General features: G+C 42.9%; 1 protein-coding gene across 2 annotated transcripts in view; it reads right to left on the reverse strand.

Annotated features, from left to right (window-relative positions):
* Positions 1-24,968, reverse strand: part of RORA (RAR related orphan receptor A) — a 763,877-nt gene that overhangs the window by 177,463 nt on the left and 561,446 nt on the right. For both annotated transcript variants that reach the window (XM_051821923.2, XM_051821924.2), the window contains one exon: positions 16,545-16,574. In XM_051821923.2, the coding sequence (XP_051677883.1) occupies positions 16,545-16,574 (30 nt within the window). The remainder of the gene's footprint in view (positions 1-16,544; positions 16,575-24,968) is intronic.

Below are 24,968 nucleotides of genomic sequence, written 5' to 3' on the forward strand. Positions count from 1 at the left end.
CTTAATTGGATAACAAATACTCCAAAATAAATACTCTTTCTCTTAATATACAATAAATGCTCTATGAAGACAGTTTGGGTTTATTTTCTTATACTGTAATCTCCCATTCTTTGGGGTAAAAGTGAAGTTGAATTTCACCAAAACATAGGCTATGTTGGGACCGGAGGAGTGAAACTAAGCTTCAATCTGCGCTTTATCACTAATTATCACCAAGCTTTGTCTTTCATGACAACAGTTGGGGGATGGGATTACCAGCTCGGGAGGGTTCCCATGGTTCACAGCCACCACTAATCTACTTAATTCTGGCTTCCTTTGCAAATAGTTGCAAACAGGCAAAAAGAGGGTGGGGTTTCAAAAACCCGAAGATGAGAGACTGAACTATGTGCATGAATAGGCCTTGCAAACAAATTTCAGATCGTAATATGCCCATTACAGGGCAGCAGCAGACTGTCAGAACAGTAACATGGAAGAGGCAGAAGAGGCAGACGGGGTTCTCCACAGGCGTTCTCTTTGTTCCTCTGTGAATACATCTTACACGAGTCAGAACAGTTTAGAAATGTGCTATTTATTTTAATAATTGAGAAAAATGTGCTAATGCTCTGGAACGTCCATGTGTGGAAAAATACAAACATTCTATGGAATAGTACACACATATGATTTATAATGCACACAGCCAGAAATCCCAACGAACAACCTTATTCAACAGAAAAAACCATTTTTTTTCTTCAGCATTTGCAGTTCTGGTATAACTGTAATGCTGAGGCCAAGCATCTATTTTATTAGTTTAAATTCTAGCTAAGCAATAAAATATGTGCCATTTTAAATAAAGAAAATAGGGTTTTTCAAAAAGAAGTTACATTTCATGTCCACTCTCACGGCCCTGCGGCGGACACTGTGGTGTGGCACCAAGGACCACAGCATTCAGGACGGAGGCCCTCATTCCTGGGCCCTGTGGCACTTAGCAGTCACTGCCAATTGCTCCTGGCTAAGTTGTGCCTTGGGATTTGCCCTCAGTGAGGGGCAACTGCCTGGCCTGAGGTTATTATGGCCCTCTTTGGTGCAGCTGGCACCCACTAGCTGGTGGACACAGGAGAAAAGAGGCAGCCACCGCGCCTCACTGTGAGACAGTACTGAAGGGCCGTCTCCACTTCCGATCTGCCCGTGGCACCTGCTGAAGTCATGGCTGCAACTGCATGGTGGTTTGTGGCCTCCTGTCCAGTGCAGCTTCCCCCCCTTCTTGCAGATGTTGCTCCATGGACCACTCTCCAGTGTACTTTCTGCCTGCCGCCTGCAGAGTCCCATTGTCCATTTGAAGACACATCCATTTACTTGAGGAAATTTTAGTGGGCTGACTTGGTGGGAGTGATGATACATTTCAGTTGAGAATATGCTAGAGCTTCAGTTTATGCAGTAAGGAGTGGACCCAACTTAGCCTTTATGCCAATGGGGTTGGCTCTAGAAGATTTCTAAGTTTGCCACTGCAACGTGATCTCTATTTTTCCTGATGATGCCATATGAGAAATTTTATGGTGAGGTTTTTACTCTTGTATTAACAGACATGAAGCATGCATGAGAGATCTTCAAAAAGGTTATGGAGAATGAGCACTACATAAAGCTGTGAACAAGGGTGGTTACCCATGTCCCATATCAGAGTGCCTGAGTTTGGGTCCCAGCTCTGCTCCTAACTCAAGCTTCCAACCAACGGGTACACTGGGAAACAGACGGCTTACACAGTTGGATCCCTGCTTCTCAGAAGGGAGACCAGGATTGAGATCTAGTATCCTGGCTTCAGCCTGACTCAGCCTTGGCTGTTGTGGTCATTTGGGAGTGGAAATAGCAAATGGGAGATACTTGTCTGTCTGTCTCTGCCTTTCAAGTAATAAAAAACAAAAACAAAAACAAAAACACCCTATGCCTGTATTTCAAAACATTTTTTTCACCAGAATAAGCTTATCTTTTAATTCCATTTTCCAGGAACTACTAGAAGTACTGTTGTGCAGTATGTACACTTCCTGGCCATATGTAGAATGTGAGGAGTTGACCCCTCTGTGTTTCAGGGGTGTATTAAGCAAATCATCTGTAATTTGTCTCCAAAAGTGAGACTCTGGGATAGAATGAGGAAGAACTCACTACCATTAAAGAGTAGCTCAAACACTAAGAAAAATCTGTGGGAATGGGGCTCACATTGGTTACTTTGCCCATTAGCGATCTAACCTAAGAGACATACAACAAGAGAATCTCAGCGCAAACCACTCAGCGCAATGAAAACCTGTTCTAAATGATACTGACCCCGGCTGCCATGATCTAAATGATACTGACCCTGGCTGCCATGATCCCATGAGAACCCCTTCCCAGGTCTCGAATCACCCCAATTTATATGTGAGAGTAGTGACTTCTACAGAGCAGGCCCTGGGAAGTTCTCTGATGGAGACATCAGCCAGAAGTGTGTTATGGGGTGGGGGGTGGAGGGTGGGTGGGAATAGGTAATGAGGAGAGGGGGATGTGGTGTGGTTGTGTGTGGGATATCCTAACAGTTTCACCTTTTCCAACCTTGCTAACCTTAGGGTGAGAGCTGCCTTCTAGGACAAAAAAAAACTATGCATAAAGTCTCCACTTGGCTCTTGGCTGCGTGAAACTGTTGCGCCCAGGAAGACTGCACCTGTCCCTGTGTCCCTGAAGAGCCTCCCCTGAGACAGGGAAAGGAAGGAGGCGGCTGTGAGAGAGGGGGCTGCTACAAAAGAGCAGTGTCAGAAGCCCCGGAGATCTTCCACCTTCACCCTGTTCATCTTCACCCCAAGGCTCATGGAACTTGCTAATAGCTGCCTAATGAGAGGAAAATGAGCGTGAAGCTGAGAAAACTAGGATTTAAATTTCATACAGAGATGGACTTTATGGTATAGGCCAAGAACATTTATTCTCCTCTTGCAATAATTCCAAAGTGCTTTTTGACCTTGGAAGAAAAAAAAGTGTTAAGATAGAATTGGTTAGGTCATCGCCTAAGGAGGCAGAAAAGGCCACCAGGAAATAAATTAAAATTAAAATAGATTCTTTTATTGGGTCACATCTCATCTTCTCATTTATAAGCAAGGTTTCCACTCAAGGAATTGATACTGCAGGGGATAATTTTGCTCCTTTTGTTTTGGCTCAAGAAAAAGTTGCAAACAAAGGCGGCTGAAGAAACTTAAAAGACATTTTTCAAAGAATTCCAAGGCAAACGACACAGGAATGAGGGCAGTGTGCAGCCACTCGTGAGGTGGACGGTCTTTTTGAAATCACCCGTCCCTGGTAAGTTTAGGAAACAACTCACATTCCAGACCAGACACACATAGCGATGTCACCTGTTCTGGACTGGGACAAAGGTCACTTTCTTTGCTGGATTTACCTTCAAAATCAGTATGGAATGGCCTTATCTGCCACATCCACTTCAAAAACTGTTCAACATTTTAGGATCACTTTTTCCTTATAGACTGGACAAACACATGCCATAGCCCTCCAAAGAAAACCGCACCCTCTAGTCTCTGGAAGGTCACCCAGTTCTCTTTTCCAGTGGGTACTTTTCTACTTTGCATTTACATAGATGCCACAGGTGTCTAAACGGGATCATCTGGTTTAGACAAACTTCGTATTGATAATGCAAATGGTGCTGAAGAGGCTACTCAGAAAAAGAACGCATTTTCGACAGATATGAAGGAGTGGCACTGGTGCAGTGTTTGGATGCTCGTATCCTTTATTGGGGTGGCAGAACTTGAGTCCTGGCCCCACTCCCAATTCCAGCTTCCTGCTAATGTGTACCCTGGGAGGCAGCAGGTGATGGAGCAAAAGGAAGATATGCAAGTATTTTTAAACCTTTGGGTGAGATTCTTAAATTTTTTTTAAAGTTTATTATCTGGGGGGAGGTGGGAGAGACACTGCTCACATCTACTGCTTTACCTGTCAAATGCCTGTAATGGCCTATTCTGGGATGGGCTGAAGCCGGGACCTGGGAACTCAATCTAGGTTCCCCATGTGGGTGGCAGGAACACAATTTACTGGAACTCCCACCTGGGATGTGTATTTGCAGGAAGCTGGAGTCAGGAATCGAACCCAGGATCTCTGATATAAGGGGCATGGGTATCTTAACCGCTAGGCTAAATGCTGCTCCTCGATGAGATTCTGACTAACATCTTACAGACTGCTGAAGGGAACTTTAAAGCAGTCAGCTCTACAACTGAGACTCAAAATGCATACAGTCAATTGCCAGACATCAAGAAGGCTTGTGAGTTGTAGCAGTATCACTCTCCAACATAATAAAATTCAAATATCACAACACAGCTTCAAATAACAGATACCTGGTCTTTCATATAGCTGTTAACACTGAAAAAATTATGTTTCCCCACACTCAAATGTGTGAGAAGAGTGTCTGGTCATCAAATTGCACCTGCATATAACATACACACTCACACACACACACACACTTGAAAACCACAGATCATTATTTGAGCACACAGTAGATAGCAATGACTTTGCTAAGCCCAAGGGCCACAAAGATCATTAAAGAATATCCATTAGCTACGTAAACACCATAATCTACAATAGATTTCTGTACAGTTGCCTTCACAATGTACTGTGGGGGCAGAGGATCCGTAGAAGTAATGAACAAGGTGGAGCTGGAGAAGCTTTGTGTGGCAGGTGCTGTTTGTGTTGGCTGTTGGAGGCCCAGTTAAGACTTCCACAGGTGCAGAAAGCAATGAAGGACATTCCTGGACAAACAACATACAGCAGACATGATGGAACCAGGGTATGTCCAGGCACACAATCTCCTAGACCACTCGCTGAGGATGGCAGAAATTGCCTGCACGGTAGAAGTCATGACAAGAGCCACAGAAAGATTAAGGCCAGACTGTGGAAGACCTTGAGTGCCAAACTTAGGCGTTTATAGATTGCCCAGCCAACGAAAGGCCGAGAAAACTATTAAGGAGGGAGAAGACGAAGCTCCTGCTGACAGTGGAATTCCAGACAGAGGAGGCCATCGCTTTTCTTGCTTGCTTGCCGGGGGTCGGGGAGGAGAAGGAATTGCTGAACGTGAAGTTGGTATTTTCTAATACACCTCATATACATTGTCTCAGAGAACAGAATTTAGCCAAAGGCATTTTTAAAAATAAATTTTACTGTGTATATCTGAGGTTTACAACACAATGCCGAGGGAGACAGACAGTGAAGCGGTCACTGCGGCGAAGCAGATAAACATACCTAGCGCGTCACGCTGTTACTACGTTCTCCACGCAGCCTTTGCACACAGGGATTCTTAGCACAACCACGCAAGACTCTGATCCGGCAACACTCCCTCTCACTGCGGGTCTGAACGTCTTCACACTGCAAAGCACAAGGGGTGCTGTGCAGATCTACTGCCTGACAAGCCTCAAAGTTAGAAAGCAATTTCCAGCTGGATCTGTCACTAACAACTTTAGACTGTGTGTTGTTTGCTGTGTTGCTTATTGAGGACGCCTGGCTGGCCACCGGGACACCCAGTCTGAGACACACCTTTCCCATGTTAAAGGCCTTGTTGACCATGCCTCCATCCTTCTTCTTCTTCTTTTTTTTTTTTTTTTTTTTTTTTTTTTTTGACAGGCAGAGTGGATAGTGAGAGAGAGAGACAGAGAGAAAGGTCTTCCTTTACCGTTGGTTCACCCTCCAATGGCTGCCGCGGCCAGCGCACCGCACTGATCCGATGCGATGGCAGGAGCCAGGTACTTATCCTGGTCTCCCATGGGGTGCAAAGCCCAAGTACTTGGGCCATCCTCCACTGTACTCTCTGGCCACAGCAGAGAGCTGGCCTGGAAGAGGGGCAACCGGGACAGAATCCGGAGCCCCGACCGGGACTAGAACCCGGTGTGCCGGCGCCGCAAGGTGGAGGATTAGCCTAGTGAGCCGCAGCACGGGCCTCCATCCTTCTTCATGTTAAATACATCAGCCTTTTTCAGCCACCTACGCTGATGATGTGGACAACAAAACCACTGACTTTTCTCCTCACTGCCTACACTTATTAGAAGGTTTTGAATTTATACAGTACATGGATAGTCTAAGATGTTGTTGCTGTTATTATTATTATTATTATTAAATATCTCCTCATGACAGTCCTTTGTGGCTGGAAAGTGGTTTGCTTACAGATATGAGAAATCGAGGACTAGAGAGCTAAAATAATTGGAAATCATTGTTTTGATGGAGTCGGGGGCAGAACGAGCAGCAGCATCCCCTTCGTGCTGCTCGCCCAGGGAAGCCGGGCAGCCTTATGCCCCCAGCAGACTTGAACGTCCTCAATCCATGGAGATCAATTCGATTCCTGAGCCCAGATGACAAGCTCAATGCCCGATCACGCCTTGCATGGGGTTTTCAGAGACATAATCAGCCAGAGAGCGACTTGTGTCAGTTAGACTTTATCTCCTTAAAAATCAAGAGTAGCCGTGGTGAGAGAGAAGTTTTTAATAAGGACGAAAACCCTAGACGGTTGTCTCTAAGATTCTTCACCAGAGCTTCAAGGACAACCAGGAAAAGAGTTGCTATTTGAGGCAACTTCATTATAAAATCATTTTTAATAAGCAATCTTAACAAAGAGAGGGAATACGCTTGTGGAGAAAGCCTCCAGGGACCCAGAGGCTGCCCAGTTAAGTTATCAGGAAGTTTCACACAAGGGACCAAACAGCTATTTCATTGGCCTCGGGGGACACAGTTTGGTTCTCCGGAGGTACCGGTGTTATCCTGTCTACTCACAGCAGAGAGTGGTAACAATCAATTATCCCGACACCCCAACTTGGTGAGGCACAGTGAATTTTCAGTTTTGTCGACACAAAAAGACATAATGTAAGAGAGACAGATAAATGGACTCAATATGGTTCATTACAGTGAAGATGTTTAAGAACGGGCAGCCAATGGGATTGCCTCCTCTGGCCTTGGCTTCTCTTGAAGTGGAACGACACAGACTCATTCTAAAGAAATTAAGAAAGAATGACAACGAGGAAAAGGACGGATCACTGTGTCGACCAACTACACGAGGGAAATGATTCTTTGTGCTGTTGAAAACATTGCATTCGGTGCAGTTTACCTGACCTACCTAAGGTCTGAGCAAGAGCTGCAAGTGGGGGGTTCAAATTTTTATCAGACGGTGTGTCACTGAGTTTAAAGGGGTTGGAAAGAGATAGGCTCCCAGTGTCTCACTGTAGCCTCCAGCCAATTAGCATTACGAACAGAAGAAAGCAAGGAGAACCATTAGCCACGAAATTCAAAGTGCATATACATTTTTCAAGTTTCACTGCTCATTCTACGCCTCTGATTTTAATGGAATAGCAAGAACTGATCTTACAATTAGACCCTAAAACCAGAGCAATGGAGGGAAAGTGAGCCACGCTTTTTCTTTAATAATCAGAAGAGCCTTCCCTTTTCGGAGTAGATCTTTCTCACTCCACAAAAATTCTTTTTGACATGGTGGATCACAGGAGTGGCCGGAGAAGATCCTGATCTGAGGATGAGCATTTTATCTGGGGTCAGAGGAGGCACAGAAACTGACAACGGCACTGTTCGAAGGCCACGGCATTTTCCATGCCTCCCCACTTAGTTACGCGAGAAAGCCCAAACCAAACCAAAAAGGTGAATGAAGTCCCCATTACTGAATCCAGATGTTCACCTGCACATCCTAGCCTTTTGTGCCGCTGGACGTGGTTTCTAATAGTACATTTGGCTGTTAACTATCTAAGGCAGCAGAGAGTACGGCCTGATGAGTATGTGATCAACAGAGGAAAATAACAGCAAGGGCCATCACTTCTCACAGCCATTGCCAGTAGGGCTCGGCATGGGAAATGTCTGCCAGGGGCCAGCCGGCCATGCTCAGCAAGTGACCCAGCAAACAACACAAGCAAAGAGAAGAGGTTTCCTCTCCTCATTTACACCCTGCCCCCAGTCCGACAGGTCCACACCAACACGGCCTTGGCCTCCCAGCGACCTGCTGGTCACACCAGATCCTGGCTATCCTAACAGAACAGGCTCAGCTCACCACCTGTGTTTCCAACTCATGCGGCAATTAGAGATAATCTGACTTGAAGCAGGGAACTGCATTTTCCTGTTATTCGGTCACTCCTCAAATGGGAGTGTCCTTTCTCCTCACATAGACTAAGTTATTAGAGTGAGGAGTACAGGTTAAGTTGTGTGTACTACACCGTGCCTCATGGAGTAAGGGTTAAAAATACGAAGCTAATCAAACTGGCCTGATTCCTAGCTCTACCCTTCTCTAGGAATGGGCTGTGGTCTGCTTCTCAACCTCCCTCCCTGAGATCTTGGTACTACAAGTGCCTGCATCATCCACCATATAAGCTCCTCCCACATTCCTCCAAAAAGAAAGCATATAAGATTAATGGATTATGGGGCCGGCGCTGGTAAAGCTGCCGCCTGCATGGCCGGTGTCCCATGTAGGCGCTGGTTCGAGTCTAGGCTGCTCCACTTCCAATACAGCTCTCTGCTATGGCCTGGGAAAGCGGTGGAGGATGGCTCAAGTGCTTGGGACCCTGCACCCACGTGGGAGACCTGGAAGAGGCTCCTGGCTTTGGATCGGAGCAGCTCTGGCTGTCGCAGCCAACTGGGGAGTGAACCAGCAGATGGAAGACCTCTCTCCCTCTCTCTCTCTGCCTCTCCTTCTCTTTGTGTAACTCTGGCTTTCAAATAAATAAATAAATCTTTAAAAAAAATTAATGGATTAAGTTTCTCTTACTGAATCCAAACCTTAACCTAGTGATTCTAGAATTTTCTACTGCTTAGTGTGCTTTCTAATCTTTACATGCAGCTGGTAGCTATCTAAGACACTAGGAACTAGAGTATGATGTCTACATAGTAACAAAGGAAAATAGAGAAAGAGCGGTCTTCTGTATACATTTGCTCAGAGGTGGAAATTGAGTGTTGGAGAACATTCCATTGTGAGGAATCTCAGGCAGGTAAAGCAAAGTGGTTAACTGAATAGCTTGGAAGTGAAAACCTTTAGTCACTATAACATAAAAATATGGACCTCAATTACAACCAAAGGGCCATATAGCTACAAATATACCAGCTTCCTGATCATATCATTGATAAAGACATTAGTCTAAAAATTTAGGGTAACTGGTGAAGTTAACGTAGAGCAATAAGCTTTTTCCACATTGGTTCCTCTGCTCCTCCTATGTTTCTACTCCTTTGCCTGCAGATTCCAGCCAAGATAGAAGCTGACAGAATTATAAATCCTGGCCGGTGCTGCGGCTCACTAGGCTAATCCTCCTCCTGTGGCGCCAGCACACCGGGTTCTAGTCCCGGTCGGGGCACCGGATTCTGTCCCGGTTGCTCCTCTTCCAGTCCAGCTCTCTGCTGTGGCCCGGGAGTGCAGTGGAGGATGGCCCAAGTGCTTGGGCCCTGCACCCGCATGGGAGATCAGGAGGAAGCACCTGGCTCCTGGCTTCGGATCAGTGCGATGTGCCGGCCACAGCGCGCCGGCCGTAGCGGCCATTTGGGGGGTGAACCAACGGAAAAAAGAAGACCTTTCTCTCTGTCTCTCTCTCACTGTCTAACTCTGCCTGTCAAAAACAAAAACAAAACAAAACAAAACCAAAAAAGAATTATAAATCCGATTCTAAGTATGGGTATGCTCAAACATCTTTTAAAATCTGGTAGTTTAATTATTTTATATATCCCCTCGGTGTATCTATTTTAACTCTCTATGCATTCTTTTAGCTTTCTGGGTTTTGCTTGTTTTTGGTCCGTTTTCAAGGAAACCACAGTATCTTGAATAATACTGTGTCTTTGTGGCAATGAGTTATACACAAATTATCATATGGTTTTCCAAAATGCACATGTTTATTATAAATGTCATTAATATCCATTAAAGGCTTTGTTTCCGTGGAAGATGGGTTCCTGCCATAAGAAATATACTCCTGTACTGTGGGGAAGCACAACTCTCATAGAAACACAAGTAACCACTTTGAAGAGTTGCTTTTATCATGATATCAGTTGCGTTGTACGTACAGTAACCCTAAACAGATGTCAGTTCTTTGATAAATTTGGTAAGAGTGTTAAAAAGTAATTATTTTAATGCAAAGGGACTGTATAGCTTTCAGCAGATCACCTTATTTAAATGATTTTCTTTTCATATGGTGGAAATAACTTTTCCCTTTCATAAGGTCAGTTGGTTCTTCAAGCTCTATATAGGTAAAACAGTTGTAAGGTAAAAAAACAAAACAAACAAACAAAAAAAAACCTGAGTCAACAGCAGGAGTGACTATGTTGTATTTGGCATTCTTCCCATAATTCTGAGTGGACGAACCACTGTAAAGAATGAACTTTCTTGTGGATTGCCTTTAACCCTGGCTCCACCAAATACTAGTTAGTTGTAGGACCCTGGGCCTCAGTTTTCAGCTGTAGACTGGTATATTAACCTCACCAAGTTGCAATAAAGACCAGATGAATGAACACTTCTAAAGTGCTTAGAAAAGCTCCTAGCACTAATTGTTTTATTAGCATTAGCTAATGTTGATACTAGAATAACAGTCTAGCACTTATGTGCACATGAGGAAGGAATCTATTCTATTCTGAGTATGGGCTCTGCCCATTACTAGCTGGGCGAGTAAGCAAGTTATTTTTTCCCAATTCTTTAAGCTACATTACTCAGGTCTCAGATTTTTATTACCTAAAATGTGGGGACTAGTAAAAAAAATCATGCTTATAAGAAGATTAAATGAGATGATGCAGATTAAATCTGATGCCTGTAATCAGAGAACTGCTTAGTAGGTGGCAGTACCTGCTATTTCTGCTGTTGTGAGAGTGGATATTGGAAATTCTACCATAACTATTATTACTGTTATTATTGAGTTAGCCCTTTTTTAAAGATCAACCTGGTCATGTCTCTACGAGTTTACTGAATGCATAATAAATCTATCAATAACAGATCAATACTGGTAGATTTGGCAGTTTTGTTTTTCTCCTTAGTAAGTGAGCATGGATTTTACAGAGCCAGTCACCATCTCAGCACACCCTTTTGAACCTCTGTTATGAAATGGGAATGTAACTACTTCTTGACTAGATTCTATTCCTGCATCTGAGGTCTATTCCTCCAAGCTAACGTGAATCACCCGGATGCTCTAAAGCAAACATTTAGCTACATACTGGTTTTCTACAAAATGCCCAGCTTCCTCAGCATGAACTGTGGGTTTAAGGCTCTACAGATCTTCTGCTTTGGAAGAACCCTTAGCAGAGCCTGGTGTGGTCCATTCATTTCTAATAAGATGAGACAGAGAAATCCTTTTAGGCTTAGGATGGCTTGGCTCTGGCGGCACAGCCTGCCTCCAAACAAGGCAAATGTTTCCAGATTGTACAGAGGGATTTGTATTTCCTCAAACCAGTTGGTCTCGAAGGGACTAAATAGGTATTACTCAGGGTGAGAACAGGTGGAGGTGAGCAGGAGGAATAGTTGTTTAGCACCCAAGGTTAATTCTTTCCCTTTCACTTTATGGCTGCACACAGGAGTCACAGTATCAGAATCCTGGATGGCCTCCCTAACTCTTTTCTCTTCTCCCACACTCCCAGCTTAGTCTGCTTTTCAGATATGAGCTGAATCTTCTGCAACTGGTTTTTGTGTTTTACTTGGCTTTTGTATTTTCACTTATTTATTGTGACTATGTGCTCCCCCCTCCCCATTCCCTATCCTCAAGTAGTCCTTCAGGGTAAAGAGCCTCCTGTCAGCACACAGTAGGGCTTCAGTAAACAGTTGTCTATGAATGAGCTTTCTTAAAGGCCAGCGCCTGTATTTTGGCCTTGTCTCGTTGCCAGCAAGCTTCATGTCTCCTAGGATTGCCTCAGGAAGCTCCACAACAGTCCTCCCAACTACTTTGGGAGTATCAGGTTAGGCCTCCTCCTGCCTGTGTGTCGATGGGTAGACAGCAGCTGGAGGAAGTCCTACTCACAGAAGTTTGGTCACGTCCATCCGTCCCAATGAAACACTCCGCTAGCAACTGAAAGTATGATTGCTGTGAGTCAGGCTGTGAGTCACATGAGTTGTCACGGCAACCTATTAACTGTATCACCAAAGCACCTTCCATTAGCTTTGCCAAGAATGGTTCCTGTATTTTCCTGGACTGTGAAAATAATGTGGGTGAGCCCCAAGTTTGAGGTTGCCAAAAGTCTACAATCAAAAAGAACAGCCCCAAGGAAAGGAAGAGAAAATGAGAAAATGTTATTCTAGCTCTTGGGTCTCCTGAGTAAGTGGCAAGAGTTGTGACAAATTGTTAGGTTCATTTTGTCATATCAACAAATGCCTAAGGAGAGGAGGTGGAGGCCGCAACACTAATTTTCTCTAAGTCAAATTCAAAGCCCGGTCTCTGGGGTGAAGAGTGAATATATTTACCTAGTCTACTTTAAATGACTACAATAAGCACTTTTAAAAATGGATGCAAAAGATTACCACACGAAGAAATTTCCTGATTTGTGCTAAAATACTTTGAAAACTAAAATCCCTTTATAAAAAATACAGTGCTTTAATTTTATATTTTGAATATCAGCTTGCTGCAACCAAACATTTGAAAATATACTCAAGCACATTTTCATGGCTATTCGTGTTAAACTGAAAATAGTTTGGAAGGTTCAGAAGCATATTTTATTTTGGGATTTTTTGGGAAGAAAATTCACAATTCAAGTTGGGATTTAACTGACACACGTATTTTCCTGACTGCTTACTACTGAGGAGCTTGCACTTCTCGAACATTTGTAAGTCTCTGAGTGTGAAGTAAAGCAGGCAGGGCAGGCTTGGGCAAGAGGAATAAAGAAAATAAACAAGGATGAGAACAGGAGGAAGTGACAATGGTCCAATGCCTCTGGAAGTAGCCCAGGGACCTACTGGGGATTTTTGGGCTGCACTGGGGTGGTCGTCTGAGAGATTCCCTAAGGCTACAAGTGCATGATGCTAAATTTCCCAGCAGCTGAACACACAGCTAGGATGCTGTCGCATTTTTCACTTCTATATCCGTCCTCTTGTAACATGCTAGTGAATGCAGAATGATCCAACTGAGCTGGATGAAGAAGTCAGCAGTCGATGACCAGTTGTCCTTGGCAAATAACAAAAACCAAGGCAGTGGCTGATTCCAAGAAAAAGATTCATATCCACATGGTACTACTTCAGCAGGAAAGAGACCAGAACAAACTCCTGAAACACCAAAGCAAAGGCAGTCTCCAAAGGGTCCAACCAAATACAAGTGCTGGGTAATCAACCATGAAAATTCAGTTGAACTTCCACACCACAGTGTGAAACTGATCTAATGCATCCTTATCCCACAAGTCAAAAGAACTCTCTTTTATGCACACACCAAAAACCAACAGCACCATTTCCTATCAGCAATCAAAGGACATCACTCGGGTAAGAACTCCTAGACCAATCAGGAATGCCTTTGTGGTAGCAGCCCCAAAACACTGCCTTTTCCCATTGGCCCACTACAGTTAAAAAAACAAACTCTTAAGGTACTCTTCTCAGGAACCCAAGAGAGTCTGATTTCCCCAAAGACAACATTTCTGGACCCCTCTGAAACTAACAATCAAATTTCCTTTCATGAGTATTTCTGGTTGTACTCACTCAACAGACTTTTTTTTTCTTTTTTTAAGACGCAATACCTCTACTTTCCAGATAATAAGGTGGCCTAAAATATTATCAGGTGTCACAACTATTCAGGTTCATTTTGTAGTTCTTGCACCTCTGACTGGCATACCTGTGAGCTGACACTCTAGTCTGATAATATATTCAGCAACTGTACATATTAATTTGTAAATTGAACACTCCCTGTGTGAGGGTAGTTAGGATACTGAGATTGAAATTGCTAATGTGGGGTGACTTCAGCTGTCCATGATCGTGTAGTCAGGTCTTGACCATGGCTTCTAGAACCTTGGCTAAAATGGAAATGTTGAGACCGTACAAAAATGAATTCATATACTTCACTGATAGTGAAACTTCTTGAAGAACAGATGTCAAGATGATTTAAGAGCAGCTGGAATTTAACACCTTGAAACAACTAATAGGCAAGTTAGGGCAGTTCAGTTTTCAAGAAAAATCTGACAGATGCTAAAGAAGTCATTTGGGTGAATGTGATTAGAGAAAGAACTGATTGATTTTCTTCCTTGACACAAGTTGAGATGCTAAGATCAGAAATACCAGGGGCTGCCTGCTGAGCTGGGTGACAAAAACAATCTCCACGTCTAAGTGGCATGGAGGACTTCCACTAACATGCACCTTGGACAACCCAATTTCTCCTTGGCACGTGGAAAGTCTGGTGCCAACAGTCTGTTCAAGTACGAGTCTTTCCAGCTTGTCATGTAGCTAGTTTTTTCTGGGCCCTCTCCCTGAAATCATGAAAGTAAACATCAACCAAAAAAATCCAGCGCGATTTCTCATCTAAATCTGTCAATTACGAAAAGGCAGCTTGAAGTCTTTCTACATTAATGTTATGCTTACTGCCTAAGAATTTTCCTGCTGATTTTCAGAGTTAGAAAGGCACACATTCTACTCTAGCTACCTCGATTTTGTTTCAAAGCAGGTGCAGCTGATAAAATGTTTTAAGCCTTTGATGAAAGGCCCCTCTGGTGAAGTCACCTGTTACCGGAACACCATTTTTTTCCTCACTAACCACCACTCTCATGCTGTCACCTAAATCCTTCCATGGATTCAATTCAACCACAGGTTAATTGTTTCTCCAATAGGCCAATGACATCATTCTCAGGGATGACAATGCCTCAGATGTCTTTGTCATGGACTTTTGCACATTAGCTATTGTCTATGGCCCCTGTCTCATGTTATCTTATTAGCTGAGGTATACTCTTTAGGTCCAATGGAGTTGAACTCGCGGTTTTGTTCACTTCTCTAACAGCCAAGTCATAATGCAAACAGTAGCTTTCTGTGTATCGCCAAGTGGCCAGGAGTCCATACCCCAAACCACCATAAACAGTAGGCACAATCATCAGCCCCTGTTCGGGAGAGGCCCAGGACTGAGCTAGCAGAAAGACTGAATTACTTACCACCTCTAGAGTGGGTCCCTCCAGGCCAGGGACGAGCTCATGGGCAAGGCTGTGCAAGGAAGCGCTCTGTACCATGCCTGCCCTGCGGATATACAGAGGACTTCAGTCTCCTGCACTGTCAATCTCTCAGTCATCATGAGCTCAATTATGCACCGACAACAGCAAGAACAACAACAACAACGACAAAACAACCCCCAAAAAGCTACGGGTCACACACTACCCTAATGGAGGGACAGCCAGCTGGAACTGTGCATTGAGACATGGAGGTGCCATCCTGATCAGGTATCTAGTGTGGGCCAGACCTTTTCATCATTCCTCAAACAAACATTCCATGGATGCCCATGAGAGAGCCATGTGAACAGACAGCAGGACTGGGCCCTAAAAGTCAGGCAACGATTCATCAAATTGGATGTTTTTTTTAAATTGTTTATTTTTTTTCTATTTTTGTTTTCTACAAATACAGATAGACAGACAGACAAACCCAAGAGCAGATTTCAAGAATCAACTGACTCATAAGCTAAACTACTTTGATGCTACACAGATACGTTTTTTTTTTCTCCCAAATGTTTCACGTGAAACAAAAAATTTCAAAAGTATAATTGGGAAAAATTTGGGGATACATCCTTGTGATCCCTATATTGTGCCATAAGTATCTCTACTGCTTGCCTTAAAAGGATGCCCAAACACATCTCATAGGAAGCACATATCTGTGGTCTAAAATAGTCATCAAGTTCTCATGAGACCATTAATGCAAAGCCTGAATAATATGCTGGTCAAGAACAGTGAAAGTTGGCTGCCTATATCAATGCTGTATTGTTTCATCCTGAGATTCAAGGCACAGTCAGACATCATTGCTCAGCTTGCAAATCACAACACCTTACATTGACGTGAGTTTATAAAGTTATGGTGTAGTTTGAATGAAGGCAATTGATGAAAGTGGTTGAGCTTGAGAAGTGGGATGAATACAGAGAATAAATCCAGCACACATTTCCACATGAGACTACCGATGCCATTTACCAGGGCCTTTGCCGGCCGTGCCCATGGTCGAGCGACAGCACTGTCTTCCCAGTCAGTATCTCTGCTCCACAGACACCAGTACAAAACGGCCTCATTTGTGAGCTAGTGGTGAGGAGAAGGAAACCAACGTGTAAAAGAAATCAAAGTGATGTTTTCTAAAAACATACCAACTCTTCTCAGAAGGATCCAACGTTAAGGGTGATCAGTAGGTAATTGATCCTCCTGGCTAGATGTCATGGTTTTTCTAAAGACTCATGGCTTGAAACAATAGAATTCATCAGAACAAGTCTAGCCTCTCTCTTCAACACACACTCAATACAAACAGGTGGAGATGTGCCACTTCCGACCACTACAGGTTGAAAAGTATGACCTCTGTTGACCATGGATCACAGCTGAAACACTAGTTTATACTTGAAGGGTCACAGCAGCCAGACATATGCGAATTCCAACTCTTCAGAAAACTTGGGACAGAAAAAAAATGCATTACTTACATGTATGTGTCTTCTTTGTTACTGAGATACCTGGAAGAGAAGAAATAACAATGGTAAGACGGTATCCTGTGTGTGTTTCTTTGATTGTATGTCCTTCACAGCGGCCTTGGGAGTGCATCTTGTTCAGAGGGGGACAGAAGAGAATGATTAGGTTTAATTCTACATGGCAGTGTCACGACACCCAACCCAAAGGCACACAACCCCGAATCAAAGACACAGCCAGTATCAGAAATCTGTGGTGAAGAGAAACGTCCTGGACGGTAATTAACCAGGGTTAAATAGCATGACAGAAGGCTCTTATTTTTTTTTTTTAAATCTTCACTAGGTGAGATGATCATGTTTATAGGCCAAGTGGGAAAGATTTAAGGCACAAGAGAGTGATGCCAACCTACTCAGACAAGACTGAACCGAGCACTTGGGCAATTAATTCGCTATGGCCATTGATTCAACAGACCTTTAAAGGAAAATGTCCCTTTTGCTCATATGAAGCATAACTTTTAATGGCAAAGAAAATACACTACAAAAGTACCTATGTGTCTGCGCATGTTAAGAAGAGGAAGTACTACTGTTTCTCTGTCAATGGCACCATCATGTATGGAACCCAGGTCCAAAAAGGACTCATGCATCAGCACCTTTTTTGTTTCCAGGATGACTGACAGATGGCAATGACACAAGGAACTAATCAATAGCTGGCACATAAGATGGAATAAAGATGGCGTGAGTGCATGCTTCAAGGCCAACACTACGATTTCCAGTTCAGGAAGACTGCATTTTGAGCGCTTCTTTGATGCATTCTTCTTGGGAGACAGTCTTAATATGAAAGAAGCTCAAAGTAACAAAATTGTTGAACACGTATAGCCTGTGACTAAGAACTGTGGTAAACCTTGACTTTTTTTTTTTTTAAGTCATTAAGAGAACTATTTTTTTTTATCTTTTATTTAATGAATATAAATTTCCAAAGTACGACTCATGGGTTACAATGGCTTCCCCCCCCCATACCGTCCCTCCCACCCACAACCCTCCCCTTTCCCACTCCCTCTCCCCTTCCATTCACATCAAGATTCATTTTCGATTATCTTAATATACAGAAGATCAGCTTAGTATACATTAAGTAAGGATTTCAACAGTTTGCTCCCACACAGAAACATAAAGTGAGGAATAATAGATGATTTTTTTTTAAATGATGATGAAATCAGATCAGACCTATTGTCATGTTTAATCCCAGTGAGAGTCAAGTTGGGAATTGATAATTTCTTTCTTTCTTTTTTTTTTTTTTTTTTACAGAAGATCAGTTTAGTGTACATTAAGTAAAGATTTCAATCGTTTGCACCCCCATAGAAACACAAAGTGAAATATATTGTTTGAGTACTCGTTATAGCATTAAGCCTCAATGTACAGCACATTAAGGACAGAGATCCTACATGAGGAGTAAGTGCACAGTGACTCCTGTTGTTGACTTTACAAATTGACACTCCTGTTTATGGCATCAGTAATCTCCCTATGCACCAGTCATGAGTTTCCAAGGCTATGGAAGCCCCTTGAGTTCTCCGACTCTTATCTTGTTTAGACAAGGTCATAGTCAAAGTGGAGGTTCTCTCCTCCCTTCAGAGAAAGGCACCTCCCTCTTTGAAGACCTGTCATTAAGAGAACTATTTAACCCTTCTCTGGGAAGTAAAAGTTGTTCAGAAATTTGGCACCCACATCAAGCCCGTTGCTTAGTTATGGAACATGTTGTCCAGAAGCGAAATCTGTTAAGAAAACCAATGGTAGACATTAAAAAAAATTAGTTCCAAAGTTGTGCGCCAAGACCAAAATCACACACTTACCACTCCACAATTTTCCAAAGGCCTAATTTTAGGGAAGCTGAAATTACATAGCCCAACTCAAATTCTTTTTTTTTTTTTTTTATTGAGGAAAACTAAACTATTGTTTTTCATCACGTTGGAGTTGGCTTCGCAAAGTGAAGTTAGAAACTCTGCAAAGATCCTTGAAGGCTCTCTCATATGGGAACTACAAAAGTGTTGAAGGATTTTTTGAAATCATTTCTATCACCCGAAGGGAACTTCCACCCAACAGCTACAGTGAGTGAAGTTGAAAATCTGAATACAATTTGTAACTCCAGCTCATGAAACCGGCACCAATAAATTGATAGATTAGTGCTCTTTCAGCATTATGAGAGCTCTGTGTGTCCTTTCCTTAGGAAATGGTGCTTTCTGTAAAATCACTTTGAAGAGAAAGTGCTTAGACTGTCACTCCTGATTATTCAAAAGCTCCACACAATTGGATTTAACACAGCCCCAAACAGACCTATCTATATTCGCTGAGTGTGGAACTCCTTTTCTCCTGACATCCAAAGACCTGATGAAAATACCACTGCTTTTTGGTTTTTCTACTTAAATTTATTACCCAGCGAGATACAGTGTTCTCATCAAATATTTTCATGATGATTACACTGATAATAGATTTTGAAATACTTTCCAGGAAAGCTGCCTGGGCTTGGAGGTCACAGTAGCATGCCTGGATATGAAACTTCTCCTGTGTGTCTCCAGGAGAGAGCTTGCCGCCGGTGACAGCAAAAGCCCTTGGTCCTTCAGTTCTGCTTAATTGCCAATTAATGGCCATGTACAGACCTGGAAGGATATACTTGTCTTGGGATTGCCAGATTTAGCAGATAAAATACAGGATGCCTAGTTCTATCTGAATTTCAGATACCAATTTATCATTTATCTTACTTTCAAATTGAACTGGGCATCCTGTATTTTATCTGAAAGCCTTACCCTACAAAAATGTTATAAATTACATCTACTACATACTTTGAAGCTACTCTAATCAATTAATAAACACACATCTTTATGGAGTAAGGCCTAAAAGACACACCTCTCTCATAAAGACAGTATCTTTTAAAAGGGCATCACAACTCCTAATTATGACAATGCCTTATGTTAATTTTTTGGTGCTTAATAGCTACTAAGAAGACAGAGTTCTATTTTTGCAGACAAAAAGTGAATAAACTAAAACAATGCAGACACAGAAAGACAAACTTAATGGGCCAAACAAATGTACTCTTTATCCTCCTGCCCTGAAAAAAGAACAACTGTAGGCTCGCTAATGGCTGGAGTTTCTCTAGTTCTTCTCTACTGCTGTCTCCAGTCCTTCAGGGTAAATGACCCCAGAGAAGGTCAAACACACGTAGAAAACAGCCTTTGCATTTCAGCAGTGGGGAAACTGAGGCCCAGGGAAGGCTCATTAGCATAATGCAAAGTTTCTCTGTGGAAAGTTAATATTGCATGAGAAGCGTGCCCCTAACACGTCTTTGAAAACCCTGGCATAGATAATGCTTCTCAAAAGGGAAAATGCAAAAAGGATTTTTCCTTGGGGCACACCATTCAGCAGCCATCTTTGTCAATAATTTAAACCTGTGAGGGTTCTGGCCTCCAGCTTTCAAGTGGGACGCCTCATCCACAACTTGCATGAGGGATACACTCAGATACTGATGCACATACGTATAAATCACTGTTCCTCCAACTACAAGAGCATACATTGGGTTGTAGCTCAAGTGTCCTAGAATATTCTAGAACATTAGAGAATATTCTGCCAGGAATCCAGCTGCCTCAATTGTTTCTGCCTTCACTCACAGTGAGCATGTATGCCCTGTTTGCTTCCCAGTACCATTTTCTCGTCTTTAAGTGTTAAGTGGTCTTCCCTTTCCTTTTTCTTCTCGTTTTCTCAGAGGTTGCAAGATTCTTGTCTTTCTCGCCGGGAAGAGAGCTCATTCACGATGAGATCACAGCAGTTACACACTGCCAATCTTTGCCCTTAACTGCAGGCTCCAGAAGAATGTTATCTAGACTTAATGCTACCAGCACCGAACAGGAGCAGTCTGCATCAAGATTTTTCGTAGCATTAAGTTTTCCAGAGACAAATCATGAAGAGCATTAAAGAGGCAAATAGCACTCATTCTACTCAGGAACAGAATAGAAGAAACTTTTCAAAGGCAGCTCTTATGGTAACTGGATTTGGAGCTAAAGTGACCTGAGCTTGCATTCTTAGCCCATCCACTTCCCTGCCTCATGGCTAAGAGACCTTGGACAAGTTGCGTAATGTTTCTGGGCCTGAATTTCTTGGTCTTTAAGTTTATATATTATCACTACATACTTAAAAGACTGTTGTAAAAGTTAAAGTGAAATAAGAATGTGTAAAGAGTTGGCCAACTTGGGAAAATGACACAAATGTTAATTATTTACTTTGGTGAAAAGGATGAACAACCCACCCCTCATTATTTGAACAAAATGGAATTACCCCATACCACTGAAAGTTCTGCCATCGCTACTCATGGTCTCCCTGGGTTTCTCACTGACTCATGGCCCAGCACTCTGGTTTTTAGACAAAAGGTTCAGATTTGATGAAGATGCATGAGATAGAGATTCACGCTGTATTCTAAACCCCAACTCCATTTTGACTCTGGACTCTTCTACAGTGAAGAGAAGACATGTCTGTCCTAGTAAGAGATTGCATTGCCTAAAGGGACTGCAGATCAGCATGGGTGATGGACTTTTATCTCCATTACCAAAGGGTCTCGAACCACGTCCAGCTGTTGTGTGGGTTTTGACTTAATTCCAAGCGACCAGGGAAAGCACCAAGATCCTTCCCGAGTGCTTTTCAAACAGGACACATGGCAGACACAGGGACTCCACAGAGTTGTGGTGAGTGAAGTGGCCGAACGAAGCTTCTAAGCAGAAAACACGCAGACACACAGAGTCCAGAGTGAAGTCAGTGGGAGACATGGGCAAATCATTTAACTTCTCTGGGCCTTGGTTTTCTCATCTGTAGAATGAGGTAGTTGAGCAGCGTGATTGCTTAATTATCCTACTAGTTCATCCATCCTTAGCGGATAGTCCTGCTTCTAAATGGTCAAACCCAACCACTGCTGTCTAAGCAACAGGTTGCCAGATCTATTTCTCACTGAAAAAAAAAAAATCTAATGCAGCTCATAATCAAAGGTAACCCCCTGAAACTTTTTTTCTTCTTTTCTTCAAAAACCAAAGAATAAAGAAGGCCGTACTCACAAAAGGTTATATAAGTAAAAGATACACTTCTCTTGGGTGATCTTTCAGAATTATCTGGGCTAGAGAAAAATGGAACCTTTTGATAAAGTTGGGACACTCCTAATGTTTCATCCAGACACACACACACACACACACACACGGGTGAATTTTAGGTAAGGCTTTAGAGCAACTTCTAACTTAACAATACAACAGCACTTTTAAATTGCCAATCAATACCCCTAAAACTGAGAGGGAAAATCCCTATAAATACTCCCCTCAAAGCAGAGCACGGCTTCTAATAGAGCAAGATTGCCTCACTCTATTTAGCTGACCATGCTTCAAAGGAAAGCAAAGGAAATGTCATGAAAATACCACAGATTTATCACTGTCATGGTTATCAGCAGGGAAAAGTTTCAGAGCTGTGCTCATCCCAGAGCAGAGCACTTTAGGAACGTAATCTGATATTTCCAATCAGTGCCAAATCTTGGACCAATTAACTTTCCTGATGGACTTCTTATTGTCTCTTGGTTTCTAGGCAATTGGGTACCAAGCTAATTTTAACTTTTTTGTGTCTTTTATAAGAGATAGCATCTCTCCTCCTCCCCAGACGAAGCAATTACCGAACTAGCCTTTCCAGAGGCCCTGCATCCTGGACTGCTCTCCAGCTGCAAAGATGCCCCTTTGCCGCTTCTCTGGGATCCAGCCTGGGTGCCTCTCTTATGCCCTTCCGCAATGAGACAACAACCCTTGAGTCAGAGATGTCACAAACATGGATAAAATCTGTGTTCGTCTCAAAAACTCCAAGAATACCTTAAAAGGGCAGCAAAGGTTTTCTTTTAGTTTTTCAAACCTATCAGTCTGTATTTCACGGGAATGTGGTAGGGAGGAAGAGATGAGCTGAGTAACAATCAACAGTCTTTCATCGGCCCAACTCACTGCTCGCCGCTCTCGGCGCACTGACCCTGTAAGTTCTACAGAAGAAGGGCTCCAAATCTGATGGCTTTCACTGGTTCTGCTCTTCTTCCTCACAAGATGCCACTGTTGAAGCTGTGAGATCTTAGGCAAATGGCTTAACCTCTCGGCATCTCTGTTTCCATATCCACCAAATCGGGATAAAGTTCGCAGTGTTAGGTTTATGGTAAACCTTAAGACAGTTCAGGTGGGACACAGGCCACGGTGCTTCTTTCCTACTTAAGATGTTTCTAATTGCATTCATTTTGCAAACTTACTTTGCATTAGATGAGCAGAGGGCTAACCCTGGCTGAACATAAGTGGATAACCTGGCAAGTCGGCATTTGAGAGCTCAGGTAGAAATTTTCACAATAAAATTGGAACACTTCTCCTCCTCCTCCTTGCTATGTTATCGGCACAGACAATGCAGCGGCTGTGTGCAGTCTCCAGGGGCCACTGTGCCTCCTGCTTACTTCTCTTTGACTTCCTCATTGTAGGGAGCTGGCAGTTAAAACAGCAATTTATATGTGGCACATGAACACTAGCTAAGAAACAAGGTCTAGCATTTAGACTTTCTTTTTTTGAATGGCTAACAACTGTTTCCCAATTAAAAAAAAATCCCTTGGTGCTGGCCCTGGGTCCCCCTCCTCCTCCATCCAGACTTATCCCATGAGCTTGCTCTGTTCTACACACAGTCAAGGAGAAAATCTATGCAGGAGGCGGATCAGGAACACAGCCTCTGTAAGGCCTTGCCAAACAAAATGATGTTACAAAACAATGTCCTTATCTAGGACAAAGGAACTATTAATGATAATCAGTACATATTACTGAAAGTGCTCCAAGTAATCTCTGGACTTTGTTTCAAAAATTCTTAATGGACACTAATGCTTAGAGTTCACTCAAAAGAGAAATAAATTACGTGCCAGGGTTGCCGGGACCAAGGACAACATGCGCAAGGCATCAAAGCATCAGCAGTGTTACGACAATCAAACATTTTGTAATTGCATAAAAAGCCTTTAAAAATCATTTAGAAATACTAATTATGAATGTTAAGAATACTTTAATGTGAGGTTTCTTTTACTGTTAGATCTGAGCCTAGGCTGAGCTGCTTCAGTAATAATAATTCAGCCCTTTTCACTAACCAAGGTGCTTTTTACACCAGAAAAAAAAATCCTTTTACTTTGAAAAATGATTATGAGTAGGGGTAATGGGAACTTTTTTCTGTTGTTTTGAATTAAAAAATTATTTTTGTGTGATTGCCCTCCATCTCTAGGGCATATTTCCTAACATTTGTGCCCACAAATACCTTTTAATTTTTTGGACAGGCATACCAGAGGCATGCCTTCTTTCAAGTCTGGTCTTTATCTGTAGCAAAACAGTCCCAAGGACAAAGCCTCATTCTGGATGTCCCAGCCAAGGCGACCTGGAGGGACCATCAGTCTATGCGAGAGGCACATCGTGAGACCACATCTACTGAGGAAACGTCCACCATTTCTCTCAGAGACTGCTCTTCAATGCACCACAGGAAGTCCAGACTTCAGGAGGGAACTTCTGTTATCAGCTGTTGGTGCCAAATCAGCACTAATGTACAGAAAGAACCAGAAGAAGCCTTATCCTCTCACATCGCTTGCTTTTTATTGAGCCTTGGTATTGAAAATGGCGCTACCCATTAGATATTTCTTGCTTGATTTAAATTTGATCTTAGAGCTCTGGGCAGGTGGGAACTGATCTCAACACTTACTGCTTAGCCTTTCAGAATGGTGAAGTTTTATCTTATAAGTCAATAAATCAACTCAGGTAAAAACCAGTGTGCTTTTCCAGGAAGCTCTTTCTTTATGTACCTCTGAAATCTGTTGAAATTGTTTATCTTTGCCACTAAGATGAGCAAGTATGGACTTGTATTATCTGTAGGTGACTCAGCTGGATGTTATCGAATATGTCGAGGTAGCTGCAATCCTCAAAGTGGAAGCTACCAGAACTGGTTGGATGAGGATGACCCAAAGATTATGGAGTTTCTGGCCCCACAGCAGTTCAGACGCTATGGACACTGTGCATACATTAGTATTGTCCTTATATAAACAACCTAACTCATATCTCCTGGAGCATGGATCCTGATTAGCATTACCAAGGCAAAGCAAGTAAAGACAGAAGACACCACCTAGTCTGCCACCTCCCAAACCAAAGTCTGCTGCTGATGGCAAAACAAAGACGGACCAGCGCAGTATGAGTGCGGCTGCTGAAGCGGGAAAGAGTCCCGCAGGTTGCCTCAGGCCCTCAATCACCTACAGCAGAGAGGGACTTGGCCAAGGTGAAACAATGGGGATTTGGCTGGAGATCTGGAGGAAATGAGTTCCACTGTTAGACCAGTTGAAGGGTAAAACCCAGGATTTAATGGGATATCAAACAAATATGTGGAGCTAGTGAGGCA

Source organism: Oryctolagus cuniculus, chromosome 12 (assembly GCF_964237555.1).
Source record: "Oryctolagus cuniculus chromosome 12, mOryCun1.1, whole genome shotgun sequence".
Taxonomy (NCBI): Eukaryota; Metazoa; Chordata; class Mammalia; order Lagomorpha; family Leporidae; genus Oryctolagus; species Oryctolagus cuniculus.